The sequence below is a fragment of the Meriones unguiculatus genome, chromosome 5 (assembly GCF_030254825.1).
Source record: "Meriones unguiculatus strain TT.TT164.6M chromosome 5, Bangor_MerUng_6.1, whole genome shotgun sequence".
NCBI classification, from domain to species: Eukaryota; Metazoa; Chordata; class Mammalia; order Rodentia; family Muridae; genus Meriones; species Meriones unguiculatus.
In genome coordinates, this window is record NC_083353.1 from 122,807,462 (window position 1) to 122,835,322 (window position 27,861).

The window sequence follows — 27,861 nt, forward strand, 5'->3', positions numbered from 1 at the left end:
CCTGTGAGCTGTCCAACCCAGAGGACTGACAGAGCAATTGCTCGATTGACTGCTGAGTGGCTGTTGAATGAACAAATAGATGTCAAGTTTCGTTGGATGCAGCTACCTTGACAGGGACCGGGGTATTGTGTAGTCATTTATTTCCCAGTGTTGAAAAGTTGAAAAATGTACAAAGATAACAAGATATCAGCTTACATCACTCACTGGAGACCATTCTAGACTTAGAAAAGATCTGTAGGAGCAGTGTGGGAGCCCCATCTACCTTTAACCAGGTTTCAGGAATGTCAGCACCTCATGTAACTACCGAATTTCATCAAAACTAAGAAATTAACTGGTAGGCTACTATCAACCAAATAACAGTTTTCTTTTAAAATAATGCTCCCCCCACATCTCCTTTTGCTATCGAAAGATATTCCCCCTAAACTTTCATCTCTCTGCAGTAACCCTACAAGCAACCAGTTCTCTGTGGGATCCAGGTTTCTTTCATATTTTTTTCTTTTTTGAGATTATAGCATAGTCACATCATTTCCGCCTTTCCTCCCTCTAAGCCCTCCCATATACATCGCCTTGCTCTCTTGCAAATTCAGGGACTCTCTTTTTTTTTATTATTGAATATTGTTACCCACATATGTGTATATTCATATATATGTCCCAATACAACCTGCTCAGTCTGTGAAGTGTGGCTTGTATGTATGTCCCCAAGGCTGACCATTTGGAATCAGATAACCAATTGGTGTACTCTTCCTTTGGGAAAAATAGAATTCATACCTGCCTCTGCAGACGGTGATAATTTAAACTCTGTCCGCACTCCTAGGCTCCCCGAAAAGAAAAGCGAGTTCTATGAACATATATGGGTCTCTGACCTAATAACAGCCACGTAGTACGGCTGAGTGTGTGCTGACCTTTAAGCCAGGAGATATCCCTGATCCTCTGGCATTTTGACTGTCTGGTTTGGATGAAAAAAAACTATTCTGTCAAATAAGAAAAAAATGTGAGTATGACTGTAAATGGAGAGACTTTCCCAATCACTGGCTACTGTTTCACCGACTGTCTCTTCCCTGTCCCTAAAGTTCAGTGCGAGCAAATGCTTCCGGTTATTGCCACCTTGAGGAAAGCACATCAGCGGAACAGGGGTGCTTCTCAGTCTCCGTTTTCCCACCCTTCCCCCCAGAAGGGTTTGAATCTGAGACTTGGCAGGAAGAGGAGGAAGAGGAGAATCGAGTACCTTTAGAACAATGAAAACAATGAGTCACGGGGATTAAGATTATTTCCCAGCGTGGAGAACCTGCAGGGGATTATGCTAAATCGAATGCAGGAGGGTGGAGCGGTGAAAGCAGGCTTCGGGAGGGCGTCGAGGCTCGCCTGGCACACGTTCACAGGCTGCAGGCTGAGCTCTAACTAACAAACAGACTTCCTTCTGCAGCACATTCCAGGCCTTGCTGCTGGCAGATGGGGGGAGGAGTGGGATGGGGGTGGGGTGCCGTGGAGGGGAGAGAAGGCAGAGGCCTTCAGTAGGATCACACAGGCTCATTCAGAAGTCGCAGATACTGGCCTCTACTGAATGTAGAACAACATTCTTCCTACTCACTCACACACGTTTTTGCCTACAGCTTCCCAGTTTTGAAAAACAGATGCCTGTGAGTGTGTCTCTGCATCTATGTGTGTGTCCTGTGCTTTGTCTTTGCCTCTTTTCCTTCTTTTTGTATGCCTTCGTTCTACTTATTTTATTATTATTCTTCAGATGTTTGTTTGCTAATGAGAGAGAGAGAGAGAGAGAGAGAGAGAGAGAGAGAGGGTGTGGCTTTGGATAGGATGGGAGTTGAAGAGGGTTTCAGAGGGATTGACAGGTCTGGAGGAGAGGGAAAGCACACAACTTGGGATCATCATCAGAATATACTGTATGAAAAAAAATCTATTTTTCAGTTAAGAAAATAGGCATGTCTTTCCTTTGAAAATCATTTACGATTTTAAGTAAGAGGGAGCACAGCCTCATGCGGTGGAGTCTGTCACAGAGTCTGCTACGAGTTTGCTAGCAGGCCCTAGTCTCAGATTCACACACTTCGTATGAAGCCCGTCTCTCCCAAGAGTTCTTAACATCGCCTCTAGTTGCCAAGGAATGGGTTCTCTTTGCTTTACTGATTTGGAACAATTCTGGTGAGGCAGCAGGGTCCTAGATTTTGCCTCTGGTTGCTGAGCTTCGATTCATTTTGTCTGACTGCAGAGAATGTGTTAGAATCCTGAGGGGTGAAAATCTTTTGAGAGAGGAAGAGAGTGGTGTCAGTATGAGGCTGGAGAGGATGGCTTAGTAGCTAAGAGCCCTGGCTGCTCTAATCTTCTAGTGGCCCTGAGTTTAAATCCCAGAAACCACATGGTGGCTTACAACCGCCTGTAATGGGATCTGATGCCCTTTTCTGATGTACAGACATACATTCAAAGCACTCATATACATAAAATATATAAATAAATAAACCATTTAAAAAATTCTTACTGAGGAGTAAGATTCCCTGGGCCATTGCTTTTGAAGAACAGATTTCTTTTATTTTTATATGAATGTAGGTGCTCTTGGAAGCCAGAGGAGGGCATTGGAGCCTCTGGGGTTAGTTACAGGTGGCTCAGAGCTGTCTGATGAGGATGCTGAAAACTGAACTCTGACCCTCTGAGCTCTTTAATCACTGAGCCATCCCTCCAGCCCCATACCGGTAACACTCTCCCTTTCTCTCTCAGGACAGCCTGGAACTCTCTTCGTTCCTAGATCAGGCTGGCCTCTGCCTCTTGCCCTCTAGGCATCATTTGTGTAATCATTCCAATGTCCACTATGTCTGCAAAACCAATTTCCATCTTGCCTCATGTTATGAGGTAGCTTGTACTAAGGATTCGTTCATTTCCCAGAAGAGCATCGTTCCGTCTTGCTAATACCTGCATCAATTATCTCCTCAGCGGGTAATCTGTGGGAAGATTTAACCTGCAGGGCTGGAGAGAAAGCTTAGAGGTCCAGAGCATATGCTGCTCAGAGGACCCTGGTTCTGTCCTTAGCACACACATTAGGTTGTTGGCATTAGGCTGGAGTCTGTAACCCCCACTCCGGGGTCCCCGGCACTCTTCTAGGGTAGGCACCTACACTCACGTTCATATACTCCTAGTATACTTATGCATAAAAAGTAAATCCTCAAAAGTGTCTTGACCCACTACCTCCGCAGCTGAACAGCTTGTCAAATTAATGTTTGCAAAGTCGTGAGAAGAGGAGCCTTCGTGGGCACCACTCAAATCATGACTAATGAACAAATAGCTGTTGACTGGAGAGGATCTAATTAGCTGCGGGGAGATGGGCTAAGGGGGTGTTGAGACTGACACAGCAACCTTCAGGAGTGCTGATTTGGGAAAAGTCCAACACCACTAGTGTGCTGGCACAGACTAAGGCTTACCCCCTCACGGGCAACTTCTCGGCTTGCTTAGGAAGCAGAATGGCAGCGAAGAGAAAGGTCACTACCAACCGTTCTTTCCTGCCTGCTCATTTTTCTTCCCGCTGGGTCAGGTGGTCTTCGCGCAGCTCTGTGAACGAGGACATATCCTGCTTCTGTACCTACAGAAATTTTCCACTTTTCCACTCGTCTCTTAAGGCAGCAAGCTTAACTGGTTTGTTTCATTAATTACCCAAATCCATTAGCGTTTATTTGTTTAGAATTGAACAGAGGTCATATGAAAATCACTTCAGAGGAAGTGGGTGGAAATCAGCATGGCACAAAACCAACGTAGGCAGAGACCCAGACGCGGCACCACTCATGGTAAATAACGTTGCTAATGTGTTCACCTTGCCAGAAAGTTTACAGAGTCAGGGTCCGGCCTGTCCTCCGCCATGCCTCAGGTCCGATGCCCGGGCTCAGCCAGTGCTTTGTGTTTTGTGTACACAATCTGGATGGAGAAGCATGTGAAAGGAAGGAAGCTGTCAAACATTTAAGTACACCCAGCACAGTTCCATGGAGTACCCCATTCCACAAGGGTTCCAGAGCCCGGTGAATGATCTTTGACCACTGCAAGAGCATGAGCCAAAACTCCTTCTTCCTCCCCCATCCATTTACAACAGGGTAACAAGGTTGTGGTACTGTGCAACTTCCTGTCAGCGAGTTATCACTGGGCAATGATTTCTCACTAGACTCATGGTTAGTCCAAAGACGGAGCAGCGAAAAGCGTGGAGGAATGAACGTGGTGGGCAGCCTTGTGAGACAGTATGGACACGGCATTTTTATTCATGAAAACAGGAAGAAGGAATAATTCATCCTGTTCAGGCAAAGCTTTGTAGACTGGAGAGATGGCCCTCACTTCTTGAACAGACATGATTAACATTGTCAGCTTAAAGACACCTTCTTCCAACCATACTTTGTCTCGGGGGAAGGTATTTCTCACATACCTGCAGCCTCAAGTCTGGGTTTTGTATCATTATCTGAGCTCGAGTTTAAAGGGATGATGTGAGGTCAGTTAGGCACTCAGCTGGAAAAACTGAACATCTCACAGCAAAAGTGCGCTGATGACCATCTCCAACACTAGAGCAGAGGAAAGCATTTGCTGCCCTGTAGGGTTTTAGTTGCTTCTTCTTTCCCGTTGTTGTGGTAAAACATTTCTCAAAAACATCTTAAGGAAGAAAAGGTTTGTGTTAGGTCATGGCTTGAGGGTATAGCCCTGCCACAGCAAGGAAACGGGCAGCAGGGACACGAGGTGCCTGGTCATGCTGTGCCCACAGCCGCGGAGCACAGAGGTGGACGCTGGTACTCAGCTTCTTTTCTCCTTTCATGGACCCCAACCCATGGGACCGTGCCACCCACATTAGAGTGAGCCTGCCCTCCCTATCTAAACCGTGCTGGAAAACCCTCCTCGACACCCAGAATTGTCCTTCCATCATGATTCCACATCTGGTCAAGTTGACCATGAAGAGTAATTCATCACAGAAGACAACAAGTCAATACAAAAAACAAGACCCACGTCACCTCTCTGGGGGAAAAATTCGTTCCTAAAGACCTTTAAAGGAAATGCTAAGCTATTGCTGGCGATTGAGTGCTGGGTTTTTTATGCATAATTATACTGGCGAGGGGAAGTCATTCTTAATCATTCATAGCTGAGCTTATATTTGATAAACACTGTATAATCCCACTTAAATGTTGCCACTGAAACAAAACAGTCCCGGTGGGAATGAAAGGTGAGAAAGGCCAGGGACAAGAGAAAAAGGTCTCAGTCATAAAATAACCATCGTCCCCGGATGAAGAGCTTTCCAAGGACCACAGATGCAGCCAATCACGGATGCCCTGATCTCACCATGATGCACAGAGCAGCTCATGCTGCGCTCTTCTGAAGTATTTCCAAGGGCTACTTCATGGGACTCTTCCAGCGCCAATCTGAGGCAGTCTTTTCTTCTCCAGATGTTTATTGTGCTCCTTTAACCAGCCAGTCGGTGATGAGGTTAGTTCGTGCACAAATGCCCACCTCCCGTAACTCAAAATACAGTGCCGCAGTGAGGCCAGGATCTGCCTCCTACAGGGCTGTCTACTTATCGCACTGACTGGGTATCACAGAATCAGGCTCTTGGAATCCAATGAGAACCTCAGAAAGGATAAGCAGATGAAAGGGAGACAGCCGGGAGACATTGGTGGTCTGTGATTTGTGGTGCTGAGTGTCTGAGCTGAGCTTTTCTCCCCATTGTGGTGGCAGCTGGACCTGAAACTACAACGATCTGGCGTGTGAGCTGGACACCTTGTTCCATTTCCTCCTTTGTCATTGACTACATACGTGCACTGAGGGGTTGTTTAAATCTCTGATTGTCACTGGCCCCTTGAAGGCTCAAAAAAGTCTTCTGGAAGTACTGTGTCTCTATGTTCCTTATTCCTGGCTCCCATCTTCCCCTGGCCTCAGCCTCTCACCCAAGCCTGGAAAGATCCCTTACTTTTCAACTTTTAGGTTCAGCTCCCCTGGACACATCTAGGAAAACTCCTTCATCTCTGTATTCAGAAACTCAATCTCATGGCAAAGTCCCCTTTTCCATGGAAGGAAACATATTCACAAGTTTTGAAAACCAGCCATTTGACATGTTTGGGGACCATGATTCTAGCTACCACACTTCTCTCTGTGACCCCTAAGGACAAACCTCTTTGCAGCATTCATCTCATCCCAAGTTCCTCAATATTTTCTTTTTTTTTTAATTTTTTTATTTGTTATGCATTTATTATGTTCTATCTGTATGAATGTGTCCGCACCAGCAGAGGGCACAAGATCTCACTATAGATGGTGGTGAGCCACCATGTGGTTGCTGGGAATTGAACTCAGGACCTTAGGAAGAGCAGCCCGTGCTCCTAACCTCTGAGCCATCTCTCCAGCCCCCCTCAATATTTTCAAACCTTTGTAGTCTCAGGTCAAAATGTCACTAGCTCAAACGTCCATCCTAGCTCAAATGAATCTCATCCATCCTACTTCATGTAAATCAGACATGTGTGAGGGCCTGGGTGGTGGTGGTGGTGGCTAGTGGACTAGTCCAGATCCCAGCATATGGTATAAGGCAGTTTCACATTTTTCTTATATTCCCATATTCTAGATAAGGATTTGTCCGGCATGGAGGAACAGAGCTAAATGTGAAACTAAATATTGACTTTCTTTACAGCTAAAAATCTTCTATTCATTTACAAGCTAGAAAGCATCATAATTCACTGATTACTTGGGCTCTGAGTACCTGGAATTTTAGCTTTAACCATCACACAGACACACACTAGCATATACTCATTAATCACAAACAGTGGGGATTAAATAATTTTTTTTTTGTGTGTGTGTGTGTGTGTGTAGGTTGGAGGAGGACCACTTGCAAGAGTTGCTTATCTCCTTCTACCATGTAAGTTCTGGGGATTGAATTCAGCTTGTCAAGGTTGCCATCAAGGGCTGGGCCATCCCACTGGCCCCCTACTGTTGGAAAGCACACAATGAATTCACCTTAGGAGCTGAGCCATGAACAACTTATGGACTTTGACTTCCTTTCTGCCTGCCTGAGTCAGTGCACCTTTGTAGCAAAAGCCTTCCGGGAAAAAATGAACTTGCTGTTTCTTAACAGCTCCTTTCCTTCAGTAAAAGACAAACTCTTACCACCATAACAAAAGTTAAAAAGAATTTGGGACCATCCAAACTACTACTTAGTACAATTAAAGGTTATTGATAGTGGGAATGATGTTTTCACTTCAAACACTGTTCACAGGTCGGCCAACAAACTGTACTGAGCAGAGAGACAATGGTATTTGGTATAATGATTATCTTAGAGATGATAAAAAAAAAACAGAAAACTGTTTACTTAAAATACTAAAAACAGTGATAATGCTAGATAATTTTTAAGGGGCTGGAAAGATTGCTCAGCCTCTTGCAGAGGCCTTGAGTTCAGTTCCCATAACCTATATTGGGTAGCTCATAACCAACTATAACTCTAGAGTCAGAAAAACTGATGGACTTTCCTGGCTTCCAAGGGCCTCCCCCCGCCCCCATACATACATGGTGCACACAGACACACAAATAAAAAATCTTTTAAAAGATATACTTTAAAAATCTTGATTCATGAGACTTGAAATTTTTTAAAATCCATTTGCAATAGCTTATATGGTCTCAGTGACAACTGGTTTGAAAATTTTCTTAATTTGCACTGAAGAAAACTTCCTTACTACTTTACTTGGGGGGAAGGAGGTCCCCATAAAAGCATGCACTGAAGTTTCTTCTACTTTGCTATCAAAGACCTGCATGTCAAATTTTCATTAAATGTCCAGATATACCTTTGAGCATTCAGCTATAGAATCGAAATATTAGTAACAGTAGAAACAGTGACCCTTGGCCTTTATCAGAAGTGTCATAGTTTGTAAAAGTACATATCAACCCAGAAGGCTCCAGCAACAATTAATCATGAATTATTCTCTAGTTATCTGATGGGATCCCAGACTAATCAGCCTGCAACCATCATCCCCGGGCGACGGTGAGGTTCTTCCCGCTCCGTGGGAACTCTTCGGCTTAACTACAGATTTTCCTTAATATTGAAAAGTTGGATTCTCCTGTTTTAGAAAAACTACCAATTTTTGCTTCTTGGGCTCTTTAGAGTCAAGTTTCAGCATATCCCTTCCCCCCACCCCCCAGTGAAGACATTTAACAAGTTCTTTGCAGACTAAAAGTCCTGCTGTTCTGTCTTTTCCATAATTCCCATCTTCCTTCCCCAGCCACTCACTCACTGTTCAGCTTCCAAAGCCAAATAAGAGGTTTAGCATGAAATCATAGGTGGAATTTGGAACAGAAAAAAAAATTATTTTTAAAACAGAGCTGAACGTTAAAAAAAATAAAGCTCTAAGATCTCTTCGTGTAATTGCAGCTTCCTTTGTTCCGGATCCCCATTTCCTCTAGCAATTTTCAAACAAAGTAAAAGCACATTTTCATAGATACTGTTGGAGCCTGAATCAGCCTTCTGGGGGTTGTGCCTGAGTGTGGAAAAGCCTCATAGGCTCAGGCGTTTTTAGCACATGCTCCCAGCTGGCGGTGCTCGCGGACGTTTGGTGAGACGAGCCTTGTTACAGAGGGTGGGTCGCTGGGTGGGCGTGGGGAGCGGGGCTTGCAGCTTTATCCCTCACTGCTTCCCTCTCTGCATGTTTCCTGATCCCAGCCCCATGGCTTGACCTCCGGAACTCTACCAAGCCCCCGCCATGAGGTGCCCCCTCAAACCATGAGGTGAAAGAAACCCTGGCCTCTTTCAGTTACTCCACGGGTGTTTCGTCACAGCGACGAAGAAGGTGACTAATTCGTTGGGTGACAAGGGGAAAGGAAGGGCACGTTTGCTGAACACCTACAGTCGTGCTTGGGATGTTGCTGGAACACCTGAGAGGGCTAGGTTAACAGAGGCCCTTGGTCCTGAGTGTCAACAGCATCCCATGGCTCACTCACGACTGGGGCATCTCCTTACCCGCTCATCCATCTGTAGGGAGGGGATGAGGAGACTGAACTCAGCCTTTCCCTAAAACTCCCCAGCGCTTTCTCCTTCAAATCCATCCTTAGCATTTATGACCTGAAGGGAGTGGGTAACATTCTGTCTCAGTGAATGTACACATGCCTCAAGATGAAATTTCCCTAAAGAAAAGTTTACTTATTTCTTTGGTGTGTGTGTGTGTGTGTGTGTGTGTGTGTGTGTGTGTGTGTGTGTCAGTGAAAGTGTGACAGTCAGAGGACAGCTAGAAGTAGCCAGTTCTCTCCTACCACACAAGTTCTGGGGACGTAGCTTAGGTCATCAGGCCAGGTGGCAACCACCCTTACGCACTGAGCCGTCCTGCTGGCCTAACTCTTTGTTGTTGTTGTTGTTAACAGCCTGCCTGCTGGAGTTCACGCTTGAAAACCTCACAAGCTGGACCCTGTATACAAACCACTCTCTATTCCTCCCCAGTTCTCTCTTCAAATAGGATTTGAGAATGAATTGAATGAAGAAAAAAAATCATTCTGAGATTAACTTTGTTGTGTGCATGTCATACAGTCAAGGCTGGACCCACGTCAGTTTCCTGATAATGTGTTGTGGTTAATAAAAGAAAAGAGGAAAGAAATGGGGTTATCACTGGGCTGGCTCAGGTGGTAGAATGCATGCTCAAAGATCTGGGTTCAAACCTCAGCACGTAAACCCCAGCAAACAAGCGGACACAGTAACTCTTGTGGTAGTAACACTGGAATTCTGAAGGTAGATACGAGAGGGTCAAGAGTTCAAGGCACCCTTGACTAAATAGTTAGTTCAGAGCCAGTCCAAACTAAATGAGACCCTGTCTTAAATATACATGGTCAAGATACAAAATATTTTAACCTGTAATCCCAGCACTCAGGTGGCAGAGGCAGGAGGACTGATGCACACTTAGTCCATATGGCAAGTTCCAGGCCAGCCAGGTCTATGTAGTGAGCTGTGGCTTAAAAAAGGAAAACAAAACTGAAAAAAAAAAAAGGTAAAATATTTTAATGGAAAGATTTCTAGGCACTGTACCAGATAATCTGTCTTTTAGTACCTCGTGTAGTTGAGTCACCCTTCCAAACATCTCAGTATGGGTAGTCCAGTGAGTACAAAGCTGGCCCACTTGTTTGGTTCTGTTATAATTTATGGAGTTCCTGATGCAAAAGGAAATCAATTCCTTTTCAGGCAAATATTCAGTTTTTGAAAATTCTTCCCTTTCTATTTTTTATTTTCGTCTTTCTCTCTTAAATTGCTGCCCAATGACAGAAAATAGAAGGAAACCTTTTAAACTATTTTTGAAGGAGACAGGAAATGCATCAGTGAGGAAAATGTTTCTCCTGCTCCTAAAATGTAGAGCTGTATAAACTTCTCAATGTGGCAGCTCTTTCAACACCACCTTTAATAAATTTTATAAATTTAATAATAATGAATAACAAATTCTAATAAATTTACCAAAGAGCAACGAAAAGTCCTTTCGTAACAAGTATCTGGCTATCTACCTCACCTCAGCCTGTCTCTATCTGAGCCTTGAATGTGCAGCATGGTGGTAAGAAATTTCAGGTCCTGGGTTTGATTCCTGTTCGGTCTTTGTAGAAACTTGGGGCAAACTGACCATCCCTTATCTGAAATGCTTCTACTACATGTGTTTCAGATTTTTGCAGTTGTTTTTGATATCACGTATGAATCCTTTATCTTTTTTATTTTTTATTTTTTTTTTGGATTTTTGAGACAGGGTTTCTCTGTGTGTAGCCCTGGCTCTCCTGGAATCACTCTATCGACCAGGCTGACCTCAAACTCACAGAGGTCTACCTGCCCCTGCCTCTCGAGTGCTGAGATTAAAGGCATGGACCACCACGACCCAGCTGAGTATCCTTTAACTTGGTGCCTGAAACTTTTTTGAGTCCCATGTTGACACTCAGAAAACATCAAATTTCAGAGCATTTCCAGCTTTGGATCTTTGGATTAGGAGTCTTAGCCTGTGCCATACTTGACCTACATGGATAACTTCTGTTGCCTTGACAGGTTAGCTCCATCTGTCCCCACTACTGCCTAGTAAATCACCATCTCCAAATCAAAATTCTCACATGAGTGTTACTGAGGTGTGCACGTCTTAGAAAACCATCCTTGCCCTAGCTGATGTGAGAGAAAGTCCCACTTGTAAAGAGCCTAAGAAAGGTGCCACATGTGCCCCGTTGCCCAGGGTTCTTTCTGGCTCACTTGGACAGTCCCCTCTATGATGCTGTCATACAGCCTAGCCTGTCTGCTTCTCAGGGTTGGCTTGTCTGAGTCCTCAGCAGTGCCCGACACCCAGAGCATGCAGCTGGCTAAAGTGTGTTCCTGTTTGTTTTGCAGTTGGAAGTCTTTTTCCTCTAAATGGAAATTAAACACTGAGCAAGCAGAGCAATGCTTCTCACAGTGAGGCTAGAAAATCAGCCCCAGTGGCAAACCCCTAGAAATTCAAATTCCCTGAGCCCACCATGCACACACATTGCAACTCAGAGCCCTGACAGAGGTGGCTGGAAACACACTATCCCGACCCCTCCAGGTGGTTCTGAGATGTAGGTAGAGTTCCTAATGACTGTTGAGAGCTAGGAAAGAACAGTCTAGCCCTTCCTCAGTTCTGGTTTGTAGCATCCACTTCAAATCACACAAGTTCAGTCATCTTTACACAGAGGCACTCATGTATCTCCAAACAACTTCCTGGAAAAGAGCTTTTTAACTAGAAGACCGGCTGGGACTAATCATGTTGGATCATGTGTGCCCTTTATATGGCAGTGGACCTTAAGTCCTAAGAGGACCATGTGCTGCATGGGGTTGAGGGGTTGAGGTCAATAATGAATGAGGATTTAGCAATGTAAGGCCCCCACCCAGCTCACTTTTTAGTGCAATCACCTCCAAGCAGAAGTTATTTAACAGATATGGAAATAATGAAGCTTAGTGATCGTAGTCTTCTACTGGGTGTCAAAGACCCACAGATTTTCCTTCATTTAAAATTAATTAATTAATTAATTAATTAATAGATGGTGTGTGTGTGTGTGTGTGTGTGTGTGTGTGTGTGTAGGTCAAAGGACAACTTATGGAAGTCTGTTCTCTTCCATCTTGTGAGTTCCAGGAATCAAACTGAGGTCCTCAGATTTGGTGGGGAGTGCCATTACCTGCTAAACCATGTTGCCAATTCAAGGCCCACAATTTCTTCTTACCCAATAATACGTTATCCTAAAAATGGCCTAGTATTACTAGGAATTCTCATCATATCACTAAGTCAGGTAATATGAAAGTAGAAAATGTAATGACTGCCTGATACCTCAGTCAAACAAAAAGTATCTGGGCCAATACCTAGCCAGCCACAGTGGTGTGGACTTATAACCCCACCCCTGGGGTTACGGTGGAGACAGGCAGATGCCTGGGGCTGGCCAGATAGCAACACTGCTTGTCAAGTTCCAGACCAGAGAGTGGCCGTTTTAAAAAGACATCTGACGAATAATATCTGAGGTTGTCCTCTGGCCTTTACACACACACACACACACACAGGCCTGAAATATTCCAAAGCAAATATACATCCGGATGATGGCAAACTGGGAGGGATGACACATATTCAGATCCAAAAGGCCCTGACAGACACAAGACCAGATTAAATCTAACAAAACAATACTTAGGAGGGTGAAAATAAATTCCTCCACCAGGGTAAAACTCACACACCCTGTTTAGGGAATACTTAGCTCGTCGAGAGCATACATTAAGAAACCAAAACCACACACAGAAAACCCAAAGCCTTCATTTGCACTGAAGTTCCCAGAAAAAACCTTCATGCCTCCCGCCACTCCAGAGTGGTGGTGACCTTTGGATGTCTTAGCAGCGTGAGTATCTGGAAGGGAAATCTGTCTCACTCTGGTCTGTTTTGGGGAAACCACATCAGCAAGGGCTACAATCTATCCTAGGCCATGGGCTTTAGAGTAACCAGGTAGGACAGGTCAGCAAGGACATGGCTGTGACCCAAGGCTGTGCTCTCTGGAGAGCGAACCAAGTAAGTGACTGCCGCTAGACTAGAAAGGACTGGGTGAAGGATGCTGGTTTTCTTTAAATATGTGAAGGGCTGTCAAAAGGAAGAGGGCTCTGTGTGATGTCATGAACAGATGCTAATGACATCCCTGATTGCCAAGCAACAAAGCAGGGAAGAGCGAGAGCCGTGAGATTTTTATGATGGTCCAGATGTGTTACACAGGAACCAGGCGTGCAATCAACACTAATTCGGGCACTAACATTCTCGACAAGTAAGACTTGACACAGATGACCTTGACAGTGTGGGTGGTCTTGCTCCAGTTATGGGAAGGTCTGCACGCCAAAAGGTCATGACTGACAACGCACCTGGCGTTCCCACACACCGCTTATTCACTGGGAGCTTCCTATGACTCGAAGCACTGGCTTTCACGAGGGTTGGATGATGAAACTCTGATGATCATCTCATTTCGTAAGGGAAGATGTTTGAGAGGGCAAGGAGAAGACCCAGATGATGGAAAAGGAAAACAGTCGCAAGAAGAAAGTCTGCGAAGTCCTAAACTGGGCTTCTAATCTCAGCTCTAGCTTTCAGTGAGCTGCACGACCACCGGGCTCTCCATTTGCATCTCATGTATATGTATATCAGCTTTGCATATTTGTTTACTTATGCTGCAATTACCTACTTCAGATTGCCTTGCTTTTGCAATATTGCACTCCTATTTTTAATGGGATGGAAGAAATTATGACTCTTCCCCCCCCCCGAAACTGCATCAATTTTCAAAGGCAGCTGAAGCCTCAGAGATGCGTTTGCATTGGAATTTTGGCTCCAAGGCCAGTACCACCTTGAAGAGTTGGCTCATTTCCCCAAACCCATAAGTTGGAGAGATACCAAGAATAACAAGGGAATGAAAGGGATGATTCAAAATATTCTTCCCTCATCTTGAAGTTAGTCTTCATCAACTATAAAAAAAAAATGTCAAGTTCAATTTGAAGCAACAAAAGCCTGATACTTAACTACACAGACAATGTTTCAATGAATTAAGTAGCCAGCAACTAAAAATAAAGGGTGATTGAATTTAATAATATTACAATAGAATAAACAGAGACAGAAATGTCCTTTTGACTTTTAAAAAAAGTTCATTATTTAATTCGGTTTTGTTTTCCAGTATTGTTTCTTCCATAAATGTATCTTTCTGCCTCCTTCATGTTCCTGCCTCCCTGCCTCTATTATAGGAAGAATGAAAGGTGTTTTCATGTGATACTGTAATAATTCTTCTTAAGTGGAACGTTTTAACAAGAAACTGATCACTGATGCTGACAGAGCTCTTAGCCACTTGCTGGCCAGTTAACAACTGCATTGCTTTTCTCTCCCCAGGACTCCTAAAGCACAATTCCTCCTCTTCCTGTTGCAGCTTGAGTACCTTTCCTTGCTCACATATAGGCTCATGTGTTTGAACCCTTGATCATCAGCCTGTCGTGCTGATTTGGAAAGTTGAGGAACCAATAGAAGCATCTCAGTGGAGAACGGAGGAAGAGTGAGGTCAGTGGAGGCAGGCCATGAGGTCTTACAGTCCAGCCCTACTTCCTGTTGGAGCTCTGTCCTGGGGGCCAAGGGCAGAGACAGGAAGGTCCTGGTCAATCAGTCTAGCCAGTTCTTGAGCTCCAAATTCAATAAAACACCCTGTCTCAAAAAATAAAATGGAGGCTGAAGGCACAGCTCAGTGAGTAAGGCAATATACAGTACTTGCAGAAGCCCTAAGTTCAGTTCCCAGCACCCACATCTGGTGGCTCAACACTATAAAGCTAGGGGATCCAACGCCCCCTTCTGGCCACCCATGGTATTACTGGAGCCCAAAATCAATTTGTTAAATTTTCCTGAGCAGTAACAAACATAGTTGAAACATATATTAGTATTAATCTTCATGAATCTCATATAATGAAACACACAAAAGAATTATAAGATTATGATAGCCTATCAAAGCTTCCAGTCCCCTACATTTTTCTCCTCTCTTGTCATAAGCACTTTGCCAACAGTGTTCAAAAGCCATGCTACAGCACAGTCTAAGAGACAAAGAATCAGTACAGCACAGCCACTCCTACACTCAAAACCTTCTCTGAGACTACGGAGATGGACCTGACTGCCCACAGCTCACAAGTAAATTCTGGTCATAAAGTACACACATATTTTAAAGTAGTTTTGTGTACATTCCAAAGACCAATCCAAAATCAGAATCTTTGCGCTAGGGAATGTGACTCCTTGGGAGAGCACGTACCTAGCATGAACCAAGCCCTGGCTAGTACAAAAACCTAGCACAGTACAAAAACTTTCCATTCCAGAACTTGAGAGGTGGAAGTAGGAGGATTAGGAGTTCAAGGTCATCCTCAGCTAAAAAGTCTGAAGCCAGCCTGGGCTACATGAGACCCTAAATCCAACAATAAAATAAAATAAAGTAAAAAATTGTTTGCTGTTTCAATGGAGTAAAAAGTTGTAGACAAGAATAAGAGGAAGAAAAATACCTTTGTGCCAAGGGATAAAAATATCACAAGTTTGTTTTCATTTGGCAGCCAGTTTATAGTCCAGAAATGGGAGTGTGTGAATTTAAGCCTGCATGCGTGAGTGCCTCCGCTGGTTTTCAACTAGAGAATAACATTACTGAGGGAGCATTACTCAATCAACTAGACCATCCCTTTCAAGAATACATTTTGCGACAGCTCAGAGTGCTTCAGTCCTGAAATGAGGGTGTCAACTGTGAAACCAAATTTAAATTCTCGGTTGTTTTTCTGTCAACCCTTCCTATACTTGCTACAATCTGAATAACATGAATCTAGGAAGTATTTAGTAAAATGTGTGTCTGTGTCTGGGTATTGGCAGGTTTTTTTTTTGTTTGTTTTGTTTTTGTTTTTTATTTTTTATTTTTGGCTTTAATTACTTGGAGCCTGTCAAAATATAGACTGAGGCACACTCAGGAGGGGAGCGTGGGTACCATGTTATTCACTGAGTGAAAATGAAGGAAAATGTTTACCCTGCTGGAGCAGAAGACCGGAGAGGCTGGAAAACCATAGCCCGCACTTTGTCACTCCCCCACCATGCTCAGCATGCTGACCCTCAGCCAGCAAGCTCACTTGAAGACAGGCCTGCAAGATGAAACGAGACCGGAAGAAAAGTCTGTGCCCCACCAGGATATGCGGGTGCCACCACATACTCACCACAGGCACACACCCTCACTCTCAGTCCATGCCGGTAAGTAGCACATTCTTAAACTGTGTCCTTGCTGACACTTCCTTGGTCAGCCTGTCAGCTAGAAAGTTTTGTTCAATTCCTTTTGAAAACGCAAAACACCTATCTGTCACTTGGGGTTGGAGACTCCTCTTCTACATAGCAGCAGCACTTTCAAAGGAAGAGTCCCACTGTAGTGATGACACTAATACATCTCTGGTTATTTTCCCAAGATTTAATACAGAGCCATTAAGTCTCATTATAACCATCAGTGGCCAAGCTGTAATTGACATGAACCAGATTTTCAGACTCATGAAAGAGAACTTTCTTTCTCTATCTCCTCTCTCACTCTTTCACTCTCTCTCTCTCTCTGTTCCTTTCTCACCTCTCCGTGTGTGTGTGTGTGTGTGTGTGTGTGTGTGTGTGTGTTGGTATTGCTGAGTAAAAATATAGGTTAACAGTGAGAAACAGAATACCCGGTAGAATATACATTTACTTTTGATTTAATTTATTCACCAGGGAACTTAGAAATCAAAAGCATACTTGGAACGTCCTAATAGCATGAGCTAACCGACACAGTCTGCTACATGATCTACTGAAAGACTTGCGCTCAATAACTCACTCGGTGTTGATAGCCAAGATGGGCACTACTGTGCGCTTCCCGTAACTTAGAGTGGGGAAGTGACTTGCCTCACATTGCCAAGTGCACAGAGCAAATACGTGGGGCTTGGCCATCAAACACTACTGCACATGCGCAGAGCTCAGAGTGATAGACATCTCTAAGAGTACATGGCAATGTGGTCTCCATCTCCCTGAACTCGGTGAGCTCATCAGTGAGTGGGTAAGTAAAGAGAGGGATGAAGTAAGGCTGAGCCCCCAAAACAATTTAGACCAAGTCAAATCGGAGATGCTCAGGCTCTACAGCTCCAAACCTCGCACAGCTCCACTCACTGTGAGGTACTCCAGCGGCCTGGAGAAAGATGAGACTGTGTGAGCCCAAGGGAGGGTCACAGTGAGGCTCAGGAGGCAGCTGAGTAAGACTTGAACTGCCGTACATTCCCGTATGTACAATTCTAACGGACTTGAAAAAGAAAAGGTTGTCCTAAGGAAATGACTCAGCTGATTAAGTCCTTGTATGAAAAGCCTTAATTTGATACTCAGAACCTGTTGGGGAAAAGCCGGTCCTGGTGGTGCTTTTGTATTCCCAGCACTGGGGAGGTGGAAACAGGCAGATTCCTGGGGCCAACTGACCAGCCAGCATAGCCAAAGGGGCAAATTCCAGCCCAGCAAGAGAAACTCAAAATTCAAGTCAGCTATCAATTGAAGATGTCAAAGGTTGGCTTCTGGCCTCCATTTGCATGTACACATATGTGCATGACCATGCTTGGGCACACACGCACGCATGCTGGCGTGCACACATGGAGTGTGGGGAGGCAGAAATCAAGCTAAGGTAACTTATAAGACAAACGCAGTCTAAGGTGGGAGAGTGGCTGATGCTGACCCGGCTGAAACAAGGTAGCAACAGTTTGAGACCCTAGAGTAAACATGAGCACAGTATTGCTACAATGTATTTCCAAAACTGATAGTTCAGACTGTGGTGGCTTCTAGTGAGCGGAGAAAAAGTTCAGAATTGTCTCGCTAAGTCCAAGTCCAGACTATGCTGCCTTCTCAAAGCCGGGTGTGCTTTAGGTCTCAAGAAAGGATTCAAATGTTGAAATAGGAAAACATAGTCTGCCTACAAAGAACATACAAGAAGTTATGTTAGAGGCAGGTTGTCCATTGTGACCATTTTCACGGCAATGAGAAGAAACAAAAGCAGAATACCTGGGCCGGCAGGGTGGCTCAGAGGATGAAGGCACCTGCCAGCAAGCTTAACTCCCTGAGTTAACTCCCCCTCCCGCCCTCTCCTTCAGAACCCACATGTTTGAATGACAGAACTATGTCCTACAAGTAGCCCTCTGGCCCCCAACAATGCCTGCTGTCTCATGCTCTGTCTCTGTCTCTCTCTCACACACACATTCAAGCACGTTTGAACAGTGGTAGGCCACCTGCAGGGAGGATAAAGAAATGGATCCAAAAAGGAAGACTTGCTTTTTTAACAATTCGATTTAGAGTTGGTAAGGACTTTCCTGAGCTGTTTCAGCCTCTGCTTTTAGCATGAGAAGTAAAAAAGTTAGAGTCAGCCGAAGTTACCCCTAGAGTGGGTGCCGCCTTTCCTTTGGAGGTGAAAAACCACCCATAGGAAATGGAAAGAGAATGGGGTTCTAGTTATCATACAGGCCCCTGGCAGACCCAAGGGCAGAGGCAGGCAGAGGACAACTGGCAGGAGTCAACAGAAGGACCTAGAAGGCCAGGAGGGAGGGCAATGCCCTAAAAGCCTATTGGGAAGGCAACTTGAAGGAGAGGGGTTGGTTATGTGGAGTGGTAAGAGGAAGCCCAGGAGGGCACAGGACGGCAAGTTGGTTGACTCACTTTCTCAGGAACTGATGGGTCGTGACCTCAGCAAAGGCAGTTTGTGTGGAATGGCTCAGTGGCAGGCCAACCTGGTTTACACAATGGATGAGCAAAGAAACTGAAGACAGGAAACACAGTGTCCGCATTCATCAGACTTGAGAAAAGGCAAAGATTGAGATGCGGACACAGGCAGCTGGACTTGGGGGAAGGCGATGGGAACAGGTGCTACAGTTATGGAAACTGCCTTGACGGCTCACAAAGGAAACGGAGGGCGCACCTCAAAGTCGTGGAGGGTTGGGTTCACTCCGATGCGGTGAAGATGGACGTGAATGGGCATCCACAGACTTGAGTGCTTACTTCTTCCCTGGGCTTCACCTATACGGCTACATTATTGTATGTGTGGGCGCGCAGTCTATCACGTGTGGCGCGGGTAGTACCTGCAGAGGCTCCAGCAGTCACTGGGTGTCCTGTTTATTCTCTCTATAATTTCCCTGAGAAAGGTTCAGTGAGCTGGAGCTAGGCTGGCTGCCAGCAAGCCCCAGCAGTCCGGCTCCATTGCCCATAGGTGAGGCTGGGGATGTGCGAGCCAAGCCCAGCCTTTTCCGGGGGTGTGGGGATTCAGCTCAGCGGCCCATGCTTGAGCAAGGAGCCCTCCTACCCTCCCAGGCATCTCGCCTGCCCTGTGTTCAGCTTTCCAAACCACGAAGAAGAGCTCGGAAGAACGTGTCCTCTTATTCCACCTGTCGGATGTGGAAACAAAGATGGATGGCCAGCCAAACTCCCCAGTCACACAAGCTGAGCCACTGTTAGCAACACAGACTTCCCACCAGACCTCCGGCCACCCCCACTCTGATCTCCATCCACATATTTTGTTCCCTCCACGAGAGACACTCCCTGGGCCAGTTTCCTCATTCTCCAGATCCTTCTGCCAGCTACAGACAGTGGGTTCTCACGCCATTGGGAAACACCTAGGGAGATTAAAGGGGAGGGGCTTGAGCGTCTTCCACCCCAGCCTGCTCTTTTCCTCGCTCGGATTCTGCCAGAGGCAAGAACTGCAGAGGAGAAGCAAGTGGCAGACAGAGCTGAGGAAAACCAAACAAGACTTAGAGCATGGCAGATCACTGCTGAGACTCAAGCCAGGAAGACCTATAGAAGGAGGTTGGGGGCACAGAACTAGGAGGTGTGTGTGACAGTGCGTTGCATGTGTGTGTTTCTTTAAGAGCATATAGTTCACGTGAGTGGGGATTAGCTGGTTTGCTTACCGGCAGGTTTCTGTCCACCCACACGCACCCACCAGAGGCGTTCATGTCCTTCCCTGACAGCCAAAAGCTCTGTGTGGTTTTGGTTTCCTCCCACGAGACACCAAGCCATCATCACAGGTAAAGTCACGTGGCATCAGGGTCTGGGCGACATCTCCTTTAGCACGCACTTAATTTTAAGTATAGGGAGTAAGAGATGAGTTTGCATTCTGTTGTGAGACTCTGTCTCAAGGAACCTAGGGCTGGGCTGTTGCAGGGATAGAGTGATGGCCCAGTGTGGACAAGGTCCTGCCCCTGCTCCCCACACACACAGCACTACCAAAGAAAAGGAGGGTTCTAAATTATTGATGTTACTCAGAATTGCTAAGTTAAATCCACTCTGGAGGCCTGGCGGTAGCTGTCCTGCTTGGGAGTTTGCATTCCTGCTGTGCGAGTGCTCTCGTCCTGCTGTAGAAGTTTTGGGTTAGAAACAGTTCTGTCACTGGTGAAGACAGACCCCTTCAACAAGGCGTAACTGGGACCCCAACATCTGCTTGAGCTTGGACCATTATGCTGAGAGTATCCAAAGAAATGAGACATATGGCCAACCCCTTGAGATTTTCCGTAGTAAAGGAAAGAACACAGGAAAAAAACAAAACATATATTTTATGAAATTTCCACAATTTGATCAGTTTGGAGTTTGTTTATGTTCTATACCCTTCCTTGTTATCTTGTCAGCAAATTTATTTTGTCATAAATAAGCAGAAGAATCCATAAGCTGGTTGTGAAAAATGAAGCTGGATACAGAGGAAGGACAGCAGCTGGGATGTCACAAAGGCGGAGTACTTACCTGCTCCATCCTCAGAGCTGTGACAAACTCACACACCCTGTAGAGGCCACAAGAAGGACCTTACCTGACTTGCCCACGCCTGCTCTCCCAAATATGGCCAGTTTGACCTCTGCGCTCTTGGCCATGGTGCTGGTGGCAGGGTCTAGGGTTCAGAGTCAGTATGTGAGCAGGCGGTTTTGGTGGCAGCCTTTAGTTTCTGTGCGCCATTATCAGTCACGGAAGAGGTCACAGTCCTTAAAAGAAAAGAGAGTTGGGATTCTAAGGGATGAGGAATGAGTCCCGTATCTGTGAGATGTCAGGTACACACCAGCCACCCTTTGTCTTAATTCCTTTGCCTGTCACTGTGATAAAATACTGTGGCAAGAGCAACAAGGGAGAAGTGTTTTGCTGTTGTCCACAGTTCAAGACAGCCCATCATGGCAGGCGGGAAGTAAAGAGAGTAGGAGCGTGAAACAGTTGGTCACATCACACCTACAAACGGAAAACACTAAGGGGTTGATGCGTGTTGCTGCTCATTTCACAGTGGGTGGGGCTTCCCATCTCAGTGCTATCAAGATAACTTCCTACAGGCATGCTCAAAAGTCCATCTCCTGGAGGATTTCCAGAATTCCGTCAAGTTGACAGTTTTCGCTGACCGTCTCACCACCCAAGGTATGGTCTTGTAATTTGCTTTTCACCTCTGCCCAGTGAGAGGGCCATGGTAATATCTCACTGCAAACTACTTAATTAGTAAGGTAGAGTTGGGACTTAAGAGCTTAGATCAGGGGCTGGAGAGATGGCTCAGCAGTTAGAACACTGGCTGCTCCTCCCAAGGTCCCAAGTTCAATTCCCAGCAACCACGCAATGGCTCACAACCATCTACACTGGGATCTGATGCCCTCTTCCAGCATGCAGATAGAGCATTCATATATGTAAAATAAATAAATAAATAAATAAATAAATCTTAAAAAAAATTAGTGCTGTTTGGTTTTAAAATATGTGTACACATGGTACCATCTCTTACAGTACTTTCTTTAATATGTTTTTATAAAGAGATTGTTTCTTGGCACAATTGATAATAAATACTACGTAAATAAGTGCATTCTCCACCAGCTGAAAATACTCAACCTATAAATGCATGTGATGGGGAAAGGCATTGTGGGAATCTCTTTATTGAACAATGTGCCTTCCTATCAGTCAACTCCACCGCCACACAATTTAATTTTCTATTTCGAGGTTAAGTTTCATCTCCGTTCACACTAGGTCACAGGATAAACTATGTAACTGATGCCTATGGTTCCAAAGCCAGTACGGAATACCCAGTCATACTTCTGTGTTTCGCTGGGTACGATACCCTCAGGCACTAAAAGCATGTAGTGCGTTCCACATTCGGCGTCCCTTTCAAAGAGGATCCCAGGCGCTGTTTATAACAGCTGTGATGTCTTGGGTCTTTGTTGGCTGGATTTTATGCTGTGCTGGGAATTGAGTCCAAGGCCTCACTCCATGGCAAGCAAACACCCCAGCCACAAGCTACACTCTCATCCCGATACCTGGGCTCTTAACACCAAGGAAATGTAAACTTGGAAAGGGCGTTGGGTGGAGGGTCAAACAAGGCAATCCCCCAGCTATCGCAGAAGGCTTTTCCTCTGCCAGCCAGCCATTCTGTGTCTAATTGGCCACTTCTGGGTATTCAAGACAAGTTTATGTCCTGTGTAAGTAGTGGCATTTGTAGGTGGCTTTTTCCAATTAGGAACCCTCCCTTTCCTATTTATTATAATACGCCATGATGTGTCTGTCACTTGGGATGTCCTGATTCCTCTGTTAAAAACAATTCATTTCTTTCACTCAGGTCTGGTTCAACAGCCGGGCAGCCCTTAGGGTGGTACCCGATCCTAGCCTTCCACTTTCCAGGGAAGGGAAGGTGAGCTGTAGATGGATTCTTCAGGAGACACACAGCAACTAAAAAAACTTGCTTACTTTCTTGACTTTCCCCTCTTCCTCTCCCCGTATGCATGGCTGTCCCCAGGCACTTGCTGTTTGACTGACTCTAACAACATGGAGTTCCCTTCTTCAGGCTTGATATATAACCTGACAGACTGTCACTACAGAGTTCTGGATACATCCGCTGTGGCTGCCCCCAGCAGAGCCAATCATAAGAAGCCCCGCCTCCCATCTTTCCCAGGGGGCTAAGGACCTTTCACTGTCTGAACACCTCACGTTTAAGCATGTTAACTCAATGGCACCAGTGTTCAGAATTCACTCAGCGTTCTAGTTTGAAAAGTTATGTTTGTATCAAGCATGGTGGTATACCCCTACAATCCCAGAATTTGGAAAGATGTTCAGAAATTCAAGGCCACTCTCCGGTACAGGGCAGCCAGAGCTACCTTTTTGGTTTCTTTAATAACCAAAAAGGGGGTGGGGTGTGTTTTGAACCACAATCTGTTACCTGAACGTGTTAACTGATCCTGTCTGGCTCAGTGTTTTGGATATATAGCTTTTAAAAACAGCCTAAGAAAGGGAAAGAGAAAACAGGCTCCCTCTGAATATATATCCCACAAGAGGAGCTGGTTTCTATTTAGTCTCTTATCATGTATTTGAGCCATCAATGTGGACCAAACACATTTTGATGTGCAGGTTTCTAAAGTGTGTGCTTCTAAGGGGAGAACAGGCCGCTGTTTAGCATGGCCTTTTCCTCCATCTACAAAGAGAAAAAGACAACTTTGTAGAGATTCTCAAACTAAGATCCTAAATATCCAACGCCATCCTTGGCTGTTGATGTATTTCCTCAAGTTCTGGCCCGTGACCCCAGCATCTGGGAGGCTGGAGTGGGAGGATATTGAATTCAAGGCCAGCTTGGGCTACACCACGAGTCCCAGGCTATTCCATACTGCACAAGCAGTATGCCAAAACAAAAATAAAATTACTTATTTGTCATTTCATAGGCATCCACTAAGACCTTACTATTAAGATTTGAATATTAAATCTGTTAACTATATTTTAACTTATGGATGGATACTGGCTAGCATTTATTTTATTAAAAATTTTTAATACAAATTCTATTTAACTAAAAAAATTACATCATTTATTATATCACTTTCTTCCATTTTTAAATTTTTTTCTTCACAATTTATTCATTATATATCCCTATTGAAGTCCCCTCACTCAACTCCCTCCATCCCACCCTCTTCCCCTCATCCCCTTCCCCTAGTCCACTGAAAGGGGGAGTTCTCCACTATTGCCATCTGCCCATAGCTTGTGAAGTCTCATCAGGACTGCTTGGATCCTCTTCCTCCATGGCCTGGCAACGCCACATCAGTGATCATAGAGCAGTCAGCTGAGTTCCTGATAGAAGCTGCCCCTGATCCCCTCCCTCAGAAATCCACATGGAAACTAAGCTGCCAGTTGGGGTCTAGGTCCTCTCCATGCACGGTCCTTAGTTGGTGCATCAGTCTCTGCAGGATCCCCTGGGCTCAGATCTCGCTAGAGAGGATGTGGAGAAAGGGGAACCTCCTCCATTGCTGGTGGGAATGTAAACTTGTACAACCACTTTGGAAATCAATCTGGCGCATTTTCAGAAAATTGAGAATAGCACTACCTCAAGATCTATCTATACCATTTCTGGGCATATACCCAAAAGCGGCTCCACCATTCAATAAGGACATTTGCTCAACTATGCTCATGGCTAGCATTTCTTTAAACCGGAGAATGTGCTTGTGCCAGGAGCATTCATAAATAATAATTTGCTTTTATACAAAAGTGTCATTCCTGTGTATCTAAAAATCCGCTTATTCTTAATTAATGCTTCATAAAAATAAACATCAAATATATATATTTTTTTAAAAACCAAGTCAAATATTTCAGCAACAGTCACTGGCCTCTGAAGTCCGTGGGTTTCACAAATGAGAGAGACATTACGTGAGTTAATTTTCCCCATTTGTAACATAATAAGATCCAGCTGGTAACTGTCAGTCTCATGATGTGCTTTCAAAAATCAAAGTGAAGATGCAAAGCTGACCTAAAGATGCCTTCACGTTTTATTTCCACATGAAAATTTGACAGAAGCCATCAACCTGTCAATTGTTGTCATAGTAACCTACAGGCAAGCTTCTGTTGAATTAACTGGAGACCTTCTCGCCTCAGATCTGAGAAAACTCGTTGGTCTAACACATGGAACTCTTCCTTTCATGACCAGGAAGTTTACTCTAGAAGCAGAGAGCTTTACCGGGGGCAAACAAACAGCCAACTTTTAAGTTTCTATCATAAAGTCACACCTAAATATTTAGGAGACTAGAGGAAGTGCCTTTCTTGTGCGCATGAAGTCATTGGAGGAAATACTGGGATAAACCAAAGAAAAGTGTTGTTTTATTTGGTACTATTGATGCATTGACTCACTCCACACTTAAGTATACCCAAACCAAAGCGCCTACCTGTGGGAACTCTTAGACCTATGGCATTTGTGTTTCTAAAGCTTCATTCGTCTTCTTATTTACTTATCAAAAGGTTTTGCTCCTAATAAATCATTTCCCAGACTATGCTTATCAAAGTCAGTGTTTTCCACTTTCTCTTGTTGGGGGAGGGGACGTCTTTATAATTGCACTTTAATATTTTTATGACCTCCTTAAACAAACAAACAAAGTGCAGCTGTCCAGGACAGCAACGAAGGCAAAGTGATGGTGGGAAAGAGATCGCTTCTTTCTGGGCCAGACCTTTCCTGAAATCGGGATTTCTCAGTTTCTCTGCTCGGAATTTTCCTTCCTCTTATCACAACGCAACAACCACTGCAAAGAGGCTGTAACTGTGCAAGCCCCCGGGCTATCTCGCTGCCCTGAACTCAACAGGTCTGAGGCCAGGAGCAAGCCCACGGTAGAATGCAGGTCCTGCAGATCCTCCAGATCGCAGGCTCCTGTATGCGAAGGACGCCCTGGGCTCAGGACGCACTGTCAAGCCTGGTGCTGCGCTCACATCCCTCTCGGAGAGCCCCAAAGTCACCCTCGGCGAGGGACCTCGCCACCTGGAGGACTCGACCGAGGTCGGAGCCCTCAGGGAGCCGCACTCTGTCCTCGGGGAGCCACCTGACCACGTGTGTGTCACTCACCTGTTCACTCTCCAGGCCGGGGAGAGAGCCGCGGTCCCCTCCAAGTTCGCAATCCGGCCTCGGAGACCGCAGAGCCCTCCCACGCTGCCCCACGCAGGCTGCGGGAGGCGCTTGAGAGTCAGGGTCCCGCGATCGCGGGTGGGAGTCACCGCGGCTGCAGGCGCGGTGCCCGGGAGGGGGTCTCCTCCCTCGCGCTCGCCCAGGCTAGCGGCGGAGAGACTGCGGCAGGACGCGAGCTCCGGCCGCCGCCGCCGCCGCGCTCCGTGGTCGGGATGCTGCAGTGAGACGCTCGGGCGCCCCCTGCCGGAGCCACCCGCGAACCGAGCGCCTCACACTCCCGCCTCGCTCCACGCCAGGCTTGCAAAGTCCTTTCTCGATTAAAAAGCATCACTTACGCAGCGTTCTCTACGCCTTGTTTCAAAGGATCTTGCCAATGCGCCTTGGGAATGTGTTGGGCTGTTCTCATGATATTCAAGAGGAAGCAGAGGATTAAAAAGAGAGAGAGATGGGGAAAATTGTCCAAGGCTGGTAAGTAGCTGGGAGAAAATCCGGACCGGATCGGAAACAAATATACTTCGAAAGATGTAAACACAAAATTCAACTGCAATTCATGTTTGTATATATGAGAAAGTCTCCAGAGTGCTCTGTTCTCTCGGCAAGACCAGCATTTATAAGATTTGCCTTAGCGTCAAACCCCGCCGAGCTCAACCCCCCACCCCAACAAAGATAATTAACATGATGCTATGCTAAGCTCTGAAAGACCTTTACATCCCCCAGCCCCTTTGATATTCACCTCCCTAGAGGTAAGCGGGGCTATTGTAATTGCTGGTCTTTCCGTGGGGAAGGGGGAGCTTCAGGGAGGCTAAAGGATTCCCAAAGATAGTGACGTGCATGGACAAAGCAACAGGAAATGTCTGTGCCTTGCTTTTTTTTTTTTTTTTTTTTTCATTCCAGATCAGGGCTTTCTTACCAGGGTATCTGGTGATTTACTGAAAGCCAGCAACAAGAGCAGGCAGGAGCCCAGGGCCATGCAAACAATCCGTGGACCAACCCTGGTGGAAGAAAGGTCACTGTGGAGGCAGGACTTGCCAGGCGGGCAGGATAAAATGATGGGGCCTGTGATGTGTCCTGGTAACTCTCTGAGAAAGCGTAACACACCCCTTCCACCATGAATTTCCTGACCATCCCAAGTTCCCCTGAACCCTGCTCTGACCTACAGTGACACTCTCTTCCGTGTCTCACTTCACCACCATCACTGTGTTTGCTTTGCCTTCACTCAGTCTTCTGCTAAACCTTGAAATTCCAGAGGCTGGAAACCCAGGGAACAAACTGTGTGTGGGTGTGGTGTGCGTGTGTGTTTGGGTGCGTGTGTGGTGTCTGTGGTGTCTGTGGTGTGTGTGTGTGTGTGTGCTCTTCCTCTCTTGCAGGGCCTGCTGCACAATGATCCAATGACTGTAACAAGAAGACAACTTGAGACAAGATACATCTAAATTGTTTATACGCTGATCTGGGAAGGGCTATCTAGTGTGGGCTTGAGGAAATAGGTTCCATATCTGAGAAACAGAGATTTCAGCACCTCAGAATACAAAATATCTTAAAGCCTACAGTAAGAAGCATCATGCAGATGATGCAGAATTCTAGAAAATCTAAATGTGGAATTTTTGTAGCATTAATACTGTCAAGTTTCAATCTACCTTCTTTTTCCATCATCTTGACCCATCAAGCAGTATTTAATAAAAATGTCTACATATGATACATATTTACAGTATCTGTGAATATACACTTTATATATAAAACATAACATTTAAAATGCATTTTACAGTGACTTAAGTTTGAATTTCCACTGTACCTTTCCTATCTAATTGGTATTTCTGAAGAGGACACAGCCAGGTGTCCTGTGAGCAAGCCTTTATCGTCTTGTCCTGGAGGCTGTTTATCTCTCTTGTATAGCCCTCCTCACTCAATAAGGGAGGCCTTAGAGTGCACGCCTGCAATTTCTTTTAAATTTTGTATTAGCCTACAAAGAATTAGGTTTCACTGTGGCGTTTTCCAAACAAA

General features: G+C 45.4%; 1 protein-coding gene across 2 annotated transcripts in view; it reads right to left on the reverse strand.

Annotated features, from left to right (window-relative positions):
- Rerg (RAS like estrogen regulated growth inhibitor) overlaps positions 1-26,092 on the reverse strand; it is a 102,445-nt gene extending 76,353 nt beyond the window's left edge. The window contains exons 1-2 of one of the 2 annotated variants that reach the window (XM_021644280.2): positions 25,804-26,092; positions 20,794-20,962 (exon numbers count right to left, since the gene is read on the reverse strand). In XM_021644280.2, coding sequence (XP_021499955.1) covers positions 20,794-20,854 — 61 coding nt within the window. In that variant the 5' untranslated portion in view covers positions 20,855-20,962; positions 25,804-26,092. Of the gene's footprint in view, positions 1-20,793; positions 20,963-25,803 lie in introns of those variants that run through there. The other variant, XM_060384317.1, reaches the window with a different exon arrangement.
- Between the last annotated feature and the right edge of the window lie 1,769 nt (positions 26,093-27,861).